The 12,943-nt window shown below is 36.4% G+C and overlaps 1 protein-coding gene across 2 annotated transcripts in view; it reads right to left on the bottom strand.

Moving 5' to 3' along the window:
• Nucleotides 1-11,064, bottom strand: part of lars1b (leucyl-tRNA synthetase 1b) — a 40,174-nt gene extending 29,110 nt beyond the window's left edge. Inside the window, exons 1-14 of one of the 2 annotated variants that reach the window (XM_077197297.1) lie at nt 10,961-11,064; nt 8,784-8,905; nt 8,585-8,672; nt 8,423-8,503; nt 8,211-8,348; nt 7,913-8,074; nt 7,717-7,829; nt 6,044-6,107; nt 5,896-5,963; nt 5,499-5,724; nt 3,170-3,257; nt 2,725-2,801; nt 2,529-2,582; nt 621-761 (exon numbers count right to left, since the gene is read on the bottom strand). In XM_077197297.1, coding sequence (XP_077053412.1) covers nt 621-761; nt 2,529-2,582; nt 2,725-2,801; nt 3,170-3,257; nt 5,499-5,724; nt 5,896-5,963; nt 6,044-6,107; nt 7,717-7,829; nt 7,913-8,074; nt 8,211-8,348; nt 8,423-8,503; nt 8,585-8,672; nt 8,784-8,905; nt 10,961-10,966 — 1,428 coding nt within the window. In that variant the 5' untranslated portion in view covers nt 10,967-11,064. Of the gene's footprint in view, nt 1-620; nt 762-2,528; nt 2,583-2,724; nt 2,802-3,169; nt 3,258-5,498; nt 5,725-5,895; nt 5,964-6,043; nt 6,108-7,716; nt 7,830-7,912; nt 8,075-8,210; nt 8,349-8,422; nt 8,504-8,584; nt 8,673-8,783; nt 8,918-10,960 lie in introns of those variants that run through there. The other variant, XM_077197296.1, reaches the window with a different exon arrangement.
• Nucleotides 11,065-12,943: the final 1,879 nt, after the last annotated feature.

The raw sequence follows: 12,943 nt of genomic DNA on the forward strand, positions 1-12,943 counted from the left end.
CACACACACACACACACACACACACACACACACACACACACACACACACACACACACACACACACACACACACACACACACACACACACACACAAACACTTAGAAAAATTAAGAAGTACAGAACCTTGTTGTCTTTTATTAATAAATTAACTTTGAATCTACTGAACCGCTACATTATATTACTCAGGTAACGTCGCTGTTTTTGAAGTAATTCAACTCACAGCTTCATTGCTAGTAGAGAGAACATTGCACAGAATCAGGTAGTTCACACACTTTACTGTCTCTCGATAGGTTAATTCGTTCAAATAAATGCTATGATTCAGTCAAATAAATGTAACTTTACAGCACTACTTTATCTCTGTGTGTGATTTAAAGCGGACAGAATGCTGGATCTAACAAGTCGTAACTGACTAAACCATTTTGACTTCCAGTCAAATTTAGCGCTGTAAACATCAATGACAGCTTTAACTTTTCGATGATGGCAAATGATCATGGTATAAGCGGGATAATCCATGCCTAGCTGTGCATTAAAATTGTTTATTATTTCATGAGTTATCCCCTACATGCATTCCACTAGAAAATTGGGAATTTGAGTGATGTTGGTGTTCGTATGGTCTCACCCCCTCGTAAAAGCCCTTAAGGTAGACTTTCTCTTTGGCCTCGGCCAGTTTCTCTCTGTCATTCTGGCTTTGGATCTTCAGTTCATCACAAACCAAAGGAGCCGACAGGTTCCCATACCCTGGAATCTCAATGATGGGTACCTGGTAGGACAAAAGCCACTTTAGACACAACTAATTTAGGAACGTTCAGAAAAATCCCTTAATCCATGATTAACAATATGCTAGCAATGTGCCAAATAATGTTAAAACATGTTAACAACGTGATAAAACATGCTATCAATGTGTTAAAATATGCAAGCAACTAAACTAAGCTAAAACATTTTATTGACATCTTTAAAGGAGGGGTATGTGATTTGGAAAACGACCGGCAGATTTTGTAAATACACAATTCAAATGGTCCTACCTTCTTTCCTCCAACGCTGGCTCTGACTCTACCCATTCGAAGAACATGGACGCGCAATCATGCACGAGCAAAACTCAGATGCGCGAGAGATTGTAATGACGATTTACTACTAATCATGGAACCGGCTTTACTTACGAGATGCGCATGCGTCACAGTGAGTATGCGCACGACGGGGGTCACGCGCGCTGGGGGGAGGGGGGTGTGGTACGACCGTTTGATTGACAAAGTTACTGTCCAATGATTCCAGGTGGTCTTGGAAATGATTGGCTGGAGTTTTTCAAGTCCTGCCCGTTCCACAGATGATTAAATTGCTTAATTTTCATTTCAGTGCTTCTAACTCAGTGGCTGTAAGTGGGTTAGGAACAGGATTTCAAGTTATTTTGAAAAAATGGACAAAAAAAGAGAAATCACATTCCCCACCTTTAAGTATAATCTTCAAACTTAAAGCTTTTCAAAGTTATTTTTTTAACTTTCAGATTGGTTTTGTCGAGCCAACATGAAAATTTCTAATCAAACTTTACTCTAGTTTTTTTTTTTTTTTATTGATAAGAAAGAAAAAAAGCTGTTAAAAAGATTTGTATTATTCTTATAATTTAATAATGTTCCCTGAATCTGGGCCCAGGACTGGGTATTACTGTAAAAGTATTGTAAGCCCAAGTAGATTGTAGGACCCATTGGCACCAATGGTCTTTACGATCCGTTTAGTATTACGAAGCTTTTTAGGAGCGCAGCTCTGGGACTCTCACAGACTACAACTGGACCAGCGGGCTTTTCTTATTTTTGTGCATTGCATGGGGTCTTAAAGTCACCATGAAATCAATATTGACAATTCTTATTTTTTAGGGAATATTGCTAGCCTGGAAGCCAGCCAAACTTAGCCCCGCCCACAACATTTGAGGTTGGGAAGTTCGGTCTGGACTTGATCCGTTGTGAAGCAAGTATTCCGGAATCAAAGCTGTTCGGACCAATCAAATTGACAGGCTGGGCTTTATAAGATGATGGACAGATTATCAACCGTAACGTAATTATCCACGTCACCAAAGAGCGCTTGGGTTGAATTCGTTTACAACAAAGAATGGCTTCCACTGGAGAATTTAGATGTGTAGATTCAGCCATCGCGTCTGTTATAGAAGATGTAGACAGCGCATTCATTTTAAAAGAGGAACAGAGAACCGCGATCAAGGCATTTGTCGATCAAATTGAGGCATTTTCTTTCCTGGTTTGGTTTAAACACGCCCCATAACCACAGCCCAATGGAGCATAATCAGACTCACATTCTGACTCGAATCTGAGTATGACGTCAGGCTAGAATATTGCAGTAAATGTATTATAAACTATATATCGCAACAATAGCAAACCACAACAATCCAATGATCCAATCAATTCCCCACAGACAAAATCAAGCCCATCCCTACGTTTTCCTTATTCGAGAAATAAAGAAAGAAAGACTTTTGCCATTTCCGTTTCAGGCCGAATTAAATTTTTTTACAAAAAAAGCTGCTTACCGGCTCAAACGGTAGGACCATAAAATCTTGAATTCCATACTTCTCTCTCAAAGCCTGAAAAAAAACAACATTTCATCATCCATCATTTTCATTCATCTTATCTGAAATGGTCATCTCTATGGGAATTTCCCTCAGAAACTGAAATCAAACTTGAATCAAGAAAAGAAAATGAAATGCCATAAAACAAATACAACACCTGCTTCTTTTTAATGTCCCTCAGAGCGGCGATGTCATCAGGCGCATCTGACGGCACACTGGTGACAACTCCAGTTCCTGTGACCACAAATTAATTTCAACAACCTCCCATAATGAGATAACTTACTAAACGTTAAAACGGTCGATATTAACATTTCTAAGGTATCAATTTGGGGAAGGCACTTTCAGGGTGTAAGAAAAAGAATAACTGGCGAATCACATTAGGTGAGGAGCAGTTTGTGATGGGAGTAATGTGGTCCGCACAGCCTGAGGGAACATTCATTGCGGTCATTTCCATATTCATCTCTCCGAGCTTCGCTGTACTCCTCAATGACTTTACTTTGGCTTTTAAAAACACGCGGTATTGCCCTGCGGCCGTTCAGAGATGCATCTTGTCTGTGCAGGGGTAATGTGATGCGACGATATAATGGGGTGGTGTTGGGTACCTTTGTCTTCTTTAATGGTGAGCATTGGCAGGGCATAAATGGTCTTGTATGAGGTGAGGGGGGCGTTCAATGCACAGCCCAGGATGTCCTGAAGGAAGGAAGAGAGAGAGAGAGAGAGAGAGAGAGAGAGAGAGAGAGAGAGAGAGAGAGAGAGAGAGAGAGAGAGAGAGAGAGAGAGAGAGAGAGAGAGAGAGAGAGAGAGAGAGAGAGAGAGAGAGAGAGAGAAAGAGAAAGAGAAAGAGAGAGAGAGAGAGAGAGAGAGAGAGAGAGAGAATGGATGGAGGCTTTGACAGGGAGATTAAACAGCACATTATACATGCACAAGCTGGATTTTTTTATTTATTTATCTTTTATGTAGTTTCTTCTTTTTTTAAAAATAAAGAAACCATGTTAACATTACTGTTATTTTATAATATAATAATATAAATATAATATAATATAAATGTATGATGACAAATCACACAGAGAACAATGTTCATTTTACATTTTCATTGAAAACAAAGAAAATGTGCTACCATTACTATCATTATATATTAATAGTATTAAAGAGACCATATGATGCTATTTTAAAAGTCGTTATTTTGTTTATTGGCTGCACTAGAATAGATTAACTTGCTTTAATGTATAACAAACACATTAATTTCACATACTGTACATTATTGCAGCACCTTTCTTCCCAGTCTGTCTGAAACGCTCCGAGTTCCAGTTACTACAAAGCCCCTGCTTCTGAAAAGCCCAGAGTGCTCTGATTGGCCAACACAAGTGTGTCAGAACGCCTCATAACATAATCGCGAGCTTCAGCTTCCTTTGCTTCCAAAGCAATTGTAAACACAAACAGTTAATAATGTTTTAGGTATTATCGTATCAGTTCAAGCAAGGCCGCCCCAGTGCGAGTTATCTTACAATATACTTGTATATAATCTTTACAAGTTAATCCAAAATGTATACATTTTGAAACCCATATAATAAAGTTTAAAAAACCACAAGCAGGTTATAACTGGTGTGTGTTTTATGTCATAGATCAAAACGTGAAAATATTTGAATATTTTTCAAAATACATGAATACCTTATTTCAGGCGATTTAGCAAAAACCATAAAAAAAACCCATAGACTTTAGGGCGAGGGAACCAGAAGTGCTAAAATGCGAACTCACTTCCGCGTTTTGGCCTACAAAGTGACGTCATAACTTCGGCACTCTATACATACTACTATTGGTCCATGGTGATTATGTAATAGGTAGGTGTGCGCTGAGGCTCCGCCTTCTTTCACATGGAAATCTTTTCTGGTTCATTTGCACTGTAGGAGGCCGAAGAAGTGAAAACATGAGCACAAAGCTGTTTATAGTAGAAAATAAAGTTCTACTTCTGATGAAACGAGACACAGAAACTGTTTTTTATGTTTAACACGGTAAAACTGCTTGATTTTAAGTGCTATATAAATAAACAGACGTGACGTGACTTTACTTTGCAAAGCTCGAATTGCAAAGCTCGTGCAAACATATCCACGTTGCTATGATGATTGGATGCTTTTCTTATGCTTTATTAAAAAATGCTTGCCGTTTTCTCAATTTTGTTGTGCGTTTATTTTGTTATCGAGAGGAAAGAGTGCAGCACATATTTGCATATTCATCTAACCGTCGCTCTCAGCCGTGTGGGCGGAGTCAGATGTTCGCTATCGGCATATCGCTGCTCACGCATTTCAACCTTCGTTTTACCCCTAAACGAAAAACAAAAAAGAACTTTGTTTGAAGTATTTCAGTGCCTTAAGAGGAAGCAGTCGCACCAGTTGCACCGGCCTAAAGACGGCTCTGAGTTCAAGCCTGAGTCTGACTCTGAAAATATGGATGATAAAGCAGATCATGTGGAACCAACATCAGAACGCCATGACATGGTGACAAGAACACTACAATTCACTGAAGCCTTTACTTATTACTTTGCATATGCCTTTGCATTGTGCTAATATTTCAAAATTATGATAGGTAACGTCTGGACTTCAATCAATATGTTTTAAGCAGGTCTGGAGCAGCGTTCATTAGATAAATCAATAAATCACTTTTGTGGGAGACTAAGAGTTTTGTAAATTTGCAGATCTCGTACATGCATAAACAGACACATTACATACTAAAGGAAAAGGAAAACATTAAAAAGCATCATATGACCCCTTTAATATTAGTAATAAAAATAGTACAACAAATACTACCATACTTTTTCATTTAAATAACAACCTAAATGTTGTTAATTGTTAATGTTAATTTATACTGTCATAAAGTTAAACAGGCCAACTTTATTTACTATAAAACACAAGCAGTGTGTGCTTTAGGGGCACAAACCTGGCCCATGATGTTCATGAGCACTGGAACCACTCCATTCTCTTTGGTAAAGCCCTGGTAGGACATGTTCCTGGCTGACCGCTGTGTGCTGATGAACAGGTCACCGTTGGCCGTCTCAAATATGATGTACTTCATATCTGGACGAATCCAGCAATTCGTTTGACCGAACATGGTTTCAGGCCTCAGAGTCGCAGCAACCAGAAAAATGTTCTTGTCTTTAAGAACACTGAAAACATAGAAAGAAATGTATTTACAAGTACCATGACATTCTTTGGAGTAACATGATAATAAACATAAATATGTATTTATAACACATTTATTTATTATTTATTAATAATACATATATTTATAACATAAATATGTCAATCATTCAAAACCATAATATTAGGGATTTTACCTCAATTTTGCTGGGTAAGGTTCCACCATCTTCATCTTAATAAGTGTGTACTCTTGAGGACCAACTCCCTGCAATACAGATCATTACTAGAAGACACACATATCCATCCCATTATATTTTATACCAAAAAAAAAAAAATAGTGCCCACCTCTCCTGTCTGTCTGTCATGGTCCATGCAGGGCTGCCCATCTTTCGGAGAGTAAATGGTATATCTAGAAGAAAAGGTTTCAAAAGCTTGTAAATAGACTTTGAAGCTCTTCACTGAGCGCTTACACAGATACAGACGGGAGCGTTGGAAAGCAGGCGTCTATCAGCATATCCGTCAATCAGTGGATATAATAGGGCACCACTGACAGACGCCTGCTTTCAAACGCTCCCGTCTGTATCTGTGTGAGCGCTCAGTGAAGACCATGTTTTTGAAGCGCTGATCATTGGAGCCAATCACAGACATGTATGTTAAGTGCGTGAACACAACGGCCAATCAGAAGCGTTTAAGAATACGCTTAACAGCGCTCAAAATGCTAGAGGGAAATGCTTGTATAGACACATTTTTTTAAATATCAGTACCAACTTGGTACTGTTGACAACACTACCTTACACTATTTCCGTCAAGAGGTGCATCACTTTTTGGTCAAGATCCTGTATTGACAATGCAAGAGTCCAGCACTCTGTAACGTCTCCTCCAGCACATCCCAAAGACTTTCAGTGAATTTAAGGTCTGGACTTTTGTGTGAAAATTATTCTTCATGCTCAATATGTACAACATTTTAATATTTAGACCACTCATATTATTGATTGCTATCAGGATGTGAAGAGAGTTTCAACCAGGATTACACAAAGTGTTTATGAAACAAATTGTCTCCCTACCTTTAATGATGCCTGTTACATTTGTGCAAATATTAAAGGGGTAGTTCACCCAAAAATGAAAATTATGTCAGTATTTACTCTCCCTCATGTTGTTCAACCCCGTAAGAACTTCGTTCATCTTCGGGACACAAATTAAGATATTTTTGATCCTCTCCTCCATAGGCTTCTAAGGGATTGAAGCTTGCCGGCCTCGAAAAGTTATTAAAGACATCGTTAAAATAGTCCAAGTGACTACAGTGGCTCAATCCTAAGTTTATCAAGTGTCGAGAATACTTTTTGTGCGCAAAAAAAAAAAAATAACGACTTTATTTCAACTATTAATGTCCTTCTCTGTGGGCCTCGAGTCAGTTCACTAGTATAACAGCGTAAGCTTCTGTTGTTGTACGTCACACGCATCACACACATGACCAGCGTCGGCCAATAGTGAGCCTACGTGTGACGTAGCTCTACGCAATCACACTACGTGTGACATACTACACAGAAACACTGCGCTATTTCACTAGTGAACTGACTCGAGGCCCACAGAGAAGGAAATTAATAGTTGAAATAAAGTCGTTATTTTTGTTTGTTTTTGTGCACAAAAAGTATTCTCGTCGCTTGATAAACTTAAGATTGAGCCACTGTAGTCACTTGGACTATTTTAACGATGTCTTTAATAACTTTTCGAGGCTGGCAAGTGTCAATCCCTAAGAAGCCTATGGAGGAATGATCCAGCTCTCAGATTTCATCAAAAATATCTTAATTTGTGTTCCGAAGATGAACGAAGGTCTTACGGGGTTGAACAACATGAGGATGAGTAAATACTGACATAATTTTCATTTTTGGGTCAACTATCCCTAACACAACTATCAGTGTTGATTAACAGGTTAAACTCGTATATTGGTTTCCCTCCACCAGTACAAACAACAACAAACAAATTGAATACTTAAGTCATAGTTCAATATTTTACCATACCTTTTCCCAAACTTGATCTTTTTTCTCTCTTTCAGAGTGATGAACTGCCACCTCACAAACGAGTCGTAGAAGGGGTTTACATCGGTCGTAATGAAGGAACGACGCCAATCAACCTACAGCATTAAAATGGTGCGTTTAAATAGCAAAGTACAAAGTAACGGGCAGAACGACAATGTTTCAGGTGAGCTTTCACTACCTTGAGACCCATTTTCTTCAGATCTTCAACAGCAAGAGGAGGAAAATAATCCAGCCAATGTTCAGCTTCAGCAAACTTTACAATTTCCTCGTCCCGCAGGCCCAGAGACTTCATGATGTCCCACTGGAACTTGGCGGTTCCAGACTTTGCAACAGCTTTGCTCTGCCAATGGCAATTCGAAAAAATAATTGAATAACTGTATTAATTGCCATTCATTATACTACAATATTGATCATTCATGGATCAACGCTACGACATTTAAGTTAGAATTTCTTCATAATATATACAGAAAATTTACCCTCTTGCCCTTTGACTTGTCCTTGATGATGACCTCATCAGTGGTCGTCTTCTGCTCTTCCTCCTCTTCATCTTCCTCAGGGAATTGGGGCGGGTATCCGTACAGCTCCATTTCCCTCTTCAACTTGTCTGCACACGCCTGGTAGACACAGATATGTTATATTATATTAAAAATGTACAGATCTGAAGTGCAGAAGAGTTTAAACTACTCACTTTGATGGGCATCCCAGTGCAGTGAAGTCCAAATGGGAAAAGACACAGCTTTCCTTTCAGCCGCTGGTAACCCATTGCAAACTATACGAGAAATTATAATTGAGTCATGAATTATATGACATGACGTCTATGATATATTCTTTGATTGGCTTTAAAACTCACCTCACACTTTGACAGGCAGAATGTGTGTCCAAGGTGAAGCCTCCCATTCATGTATGGGTAGGGAAATGTGACCAAGAACTTGTTCTTACTGGGTAGACGGATAATAATACATGGTATAGTGGAATAGCTAATAATAGTCGTGATGAATATAATCTGTAAAACCTCAGGAAATACTGCAATATTTATAAAACAGACTCACTCTGTACTTTCTCCAATGGTGGTTGGAGCGTTGGTCTCAAAAAGCTTTTCCTTCTCCCATTTCTGCTGAACCTCCTCCTCAATCTTCCTCAAAAAGTCAAGTTTTGCTGTTCCTTTGCGTTCCTGGAATGACATATTTAACTTAAACTTCTACATGTGAAATATATGGAAAACATATTCCTACACACACACAGACACACTATATATATACTATATATATATATAATATATGATAAATATATATACATATACACAGACACACACGCAACTGGTAAAATAACACACACACAATATGTTATTAACAATATTAGTTATGTTTCTAATATGTTTCTGAACATTTTACCGGCTGTTTGTGTGTATATGTATATATATATATGCAGTAGTCAACATTTGAAGTGGATCAAAAACTTTTCATCAAAGTTATACATGGATTTTGAACAGTACCCGTTCTTGCCTTAGGGGCAACTTTGATAAACTTTTTTGATCCACTTCAAATGTTGACTACCAGTAAAACTTTGGAAACATTACTAATTTTAATGTTTTTGAAAGAAGTCTCTTCAGGGCTCAACGCTAAGGATTTTTTCTACTGGCCAGGCCAGTGGTTACAATTTTTACTTGCCCAGCGAAATTTTTCACTGGTCCCACAACAAAAAATGTACAAAGTAAAAGAAAAGAAAATGGGCATATAAAATAAGCCTAGTATCGTTTTCGTTATTTTTTGATAATCATAATAAATAAGGTTATGATACCAAGAGCTCCTAGATTAACTCACTTAAACAGTAAGTAATAAAATAGGAACAAATAATCAAATTACGAGCAATAGCACAAATAAATACAACAGAACAAATATATTAATTAAATAAACGGTGCTTTTCAGGTTTTTCCATGTAGGTTTAAACAGGAGATTTTTAGGTAGGCTACATAAATTGTACTTATAGATCAACCTTTACTAAAGTCAATCAGCAAAGACCAATTAAAGATGCATAAATAATGTTTTGAAATGTTGAAAATATCTAAATTTTAAATTATTTAAAAAAAAATTTTTAAGAAACTTTAAATGTGAAATTAAACCCACAAGTAGGTGGCAGTAAGTCACTGTAAATGAGTGAGTCATTGAGATTCAACCGATTCATTCAAACGGCTGATTCATTCAAGAAGGATTAATGAGTGAGTCATTGAATCATTGATTCAGCTGATTCGTCCAAAAATCAGATTCGGACGCAAAACAGCGCTTTGGACTTTGTTTTGGAGCTATTTTCGTTGGCGGAATAGAGCGAAACAGGCGATTTGATGTCTAAAATGTAAGTCACTTAATATTAACTTGTTTATTAAACTGTACTTAGTATAAACTCAATATCACATTTGTAATCATGCTGATATTTGGAGAAAAAAGGCACATTAAGCCGCACAACTGTTTCCAACATTGTTAATAAATCATCACATTAGATGATTTATTAGCTTAAATCACAAGAATAAATTACATTTTAAAGTATATTAAAATAGAAAACCATTATTTTAAATAATGTCAATATAATAATATGTCAATATTTTCTGTAGTTTCGGTCAAATAAATGCAGGTTTGATGAGCATAAAAGACTTCTTTGTGAACATACACACACACACATGTATATAATAAGTTATATTTACATGAAAGTTTATTTAAATTGTTTGACATGTCTTGTATATTCAAATATGAATGAAAGTTTCATCATCTTGTGATCTGTTAAATATTATAGCTTATGTTCATTAATTAAACTTCCAGATACCAAAATGGTAAATTTGCTATAGCTATAAACTGGTACTTGAGGATCACTACTTTTCTGAGCTACACACGTCAGCACCTCTGATTGACAGCTGTCAACTCTATTCATATTACTCTGCCAACAACTTATTCCGACTTGCAAGAGAGTGTTAATGTTGTTGTAGAGATCGCTTTCTGTGTGGATCGAATATTTGCAACTACTTTTTGTAATGGATTCAGAGAACATGCATGAACAACGTTAAAAGACACACATGATGCATGAAGCTAACTGTTAGTTGCTAAAGATAACCATGCTGCTCAATGGACCGGTTTAATTTTTTTTGTTTGAGTTTGAGGTCATGAAACAGACAGTGCTCCAAACCACATGAAGTAAAGAGTGTGAAACATTAAACCGGCTTAATATAAATCAAATTTACCGTCATTTTGAATAACTTCAGCAGGATTTGTTGAAGAATGAAACCCACGCTGCACTCGGCTGATGACACCGTTCAGAAACGTCACCGCCGGAACACGCTTGGCATTATGGGTAATGTCGTTTTAAACGATTTGACTATTTCACATACAGAAAGAAAATGATAATAATAGTTTTTAAAATTGCTTACACACAATTTCTGGAACTATGGCTCCATTTCTCAAAACTCTACACACAAAACACGCACGCAGGATGCAAAATGTCCGTCATCTCTTCAAAACTATTTTAACTCTTCTAAAACTTGTTTTTGCATAGTAACTCTACACACAAACTTGATTAACCACATGACGTTACACGCCAAACTGCACACGAATGTGAAAAAAGTAAAACACTACTCGCTTGTGTCTTTTGCTTGTTCAGTGTGCAGAGGAATGTACAGGAGTTTGTCACACATAGGCTACATGTGCACAAATACAATGCAGTATGTAGACTATGCACAATTAATCAACTTTACAATTATTAAACTGAACTGAATCAACACTGAACTAAAATTGTACCTGTCTAATGACAATACTGACTTGTCAGAGCTGCTTTACAGCAGAATTTGAGTTTGTTACTATTGTGAAGCTGCTTTGAAACAATCTGCATTGTGTAAAGAGAAAGAGAAATATAGGTGACTTGATTTGTATGCAAATATATTTAGTAAATATTTACAAAATAAACTGAAATGCAAGGGTCAAACATTTATTTGTTTCTCATTTCTACGTGATCATATTAAGTAGTTATATTTACACTATAAACAGAACTGCAAAGAGGGTAAAAAATAATTTCTTTCTTTCTGAAAATATTGAGTTTTAATTTCTAAGTAATACTTTCACATGCTAATAAAGTTTCTGTTATCAGATCTGTTGAAGATGTGGTTTCTGCTCATGTGTGCCATGCAAGACATTTTAGAAATCCTGACCGAATTATGTTTTATGGCCATGTCCAGGATCAAGAATATGTATGGTCACCCAATATTCATACAATTAGGGTGATATTACTGTAAATGACTTAAATTTGGCCATTTGCCCATCTCTAAGTCATTCATTCCCTGTGTGACTTGCAAAGGCTTGCATATTGTTTGGTCAACACCACAAAGTGTCACTGTGGCCTCAAAGCTTCAGCACCGCTACTCTGAGCTCGATTGCTGATGTCTGAGGCAAATCTCCTCCTCGTTACCATATGGACAAATAAATGTATAAATAAATAAATGTATAAATAAATAAATGAATAAATAAATAAATGTGAAAAAATACAATTATACATAAACAAGGAAATTAAATATAGTATAAAGCATAAAAAGTATAATTACTCATTTTATTTTATTTTTATTTCTTTGTATATTTATTTATGTATTTTTTGTTTTACATGTTTTCATATATATATATATATATATATATATATATATATATATATATATATATATATTTATTTATTAGTATTTCAGCTTTGTAATTTCATAAATTCAAAGTATTGACGTAATTTCCACTTTTTGTCATTGTTTTGGAGCACACTAGCTTATACAGATAGGCCTAATAGTAAAGCTAACTAACATATTCATACAAAAAGCCAAACAACTTCAATTTTATTTCATGGGGACTTTTGATCAGAAAAATCAGAAATATTACGAACATCCACTAATTCAATATTAAATATTCTACATCAGAAGGATGACTCTCACAAATAAGATTAAGTTACTTAAAGTAATCACTGTTAGTTACTAAAATGGAGACTTCATAAAAAAACAACAAAATAAACGAAAACTTAAGAATAATACAACCGTTGGAATTGCAACAATAAACACCTTTTTACTAAATGTACAGTATATTTTGTCTTCATGTCTCTGGGAAACGTAAAAGCGGGGGACTGGTAATATGGTATGTAAAATAGCATGAAATAGCGTCTCTGTGATTGGCTGCCCACGTAGCGTTGTTTGACGTTTCCC

The sequence above is a fragment of the Siphateles boraxobius genome, unplaced genomic scaffold, assembly GCF_051911475.1.
Source record: "Siphateles boraxobius isolate OS27281-9 unplaced genomic scaffold, OSU_SipBor_1 11, whole genome shotgun sequence".
Taxonomy (NCBI): Eukaryota; Metazoa; Chordata; class Actinopteri; order Cypriniformes; family Leuciscidae; genus Siphateles; species Siphateles boraxobius.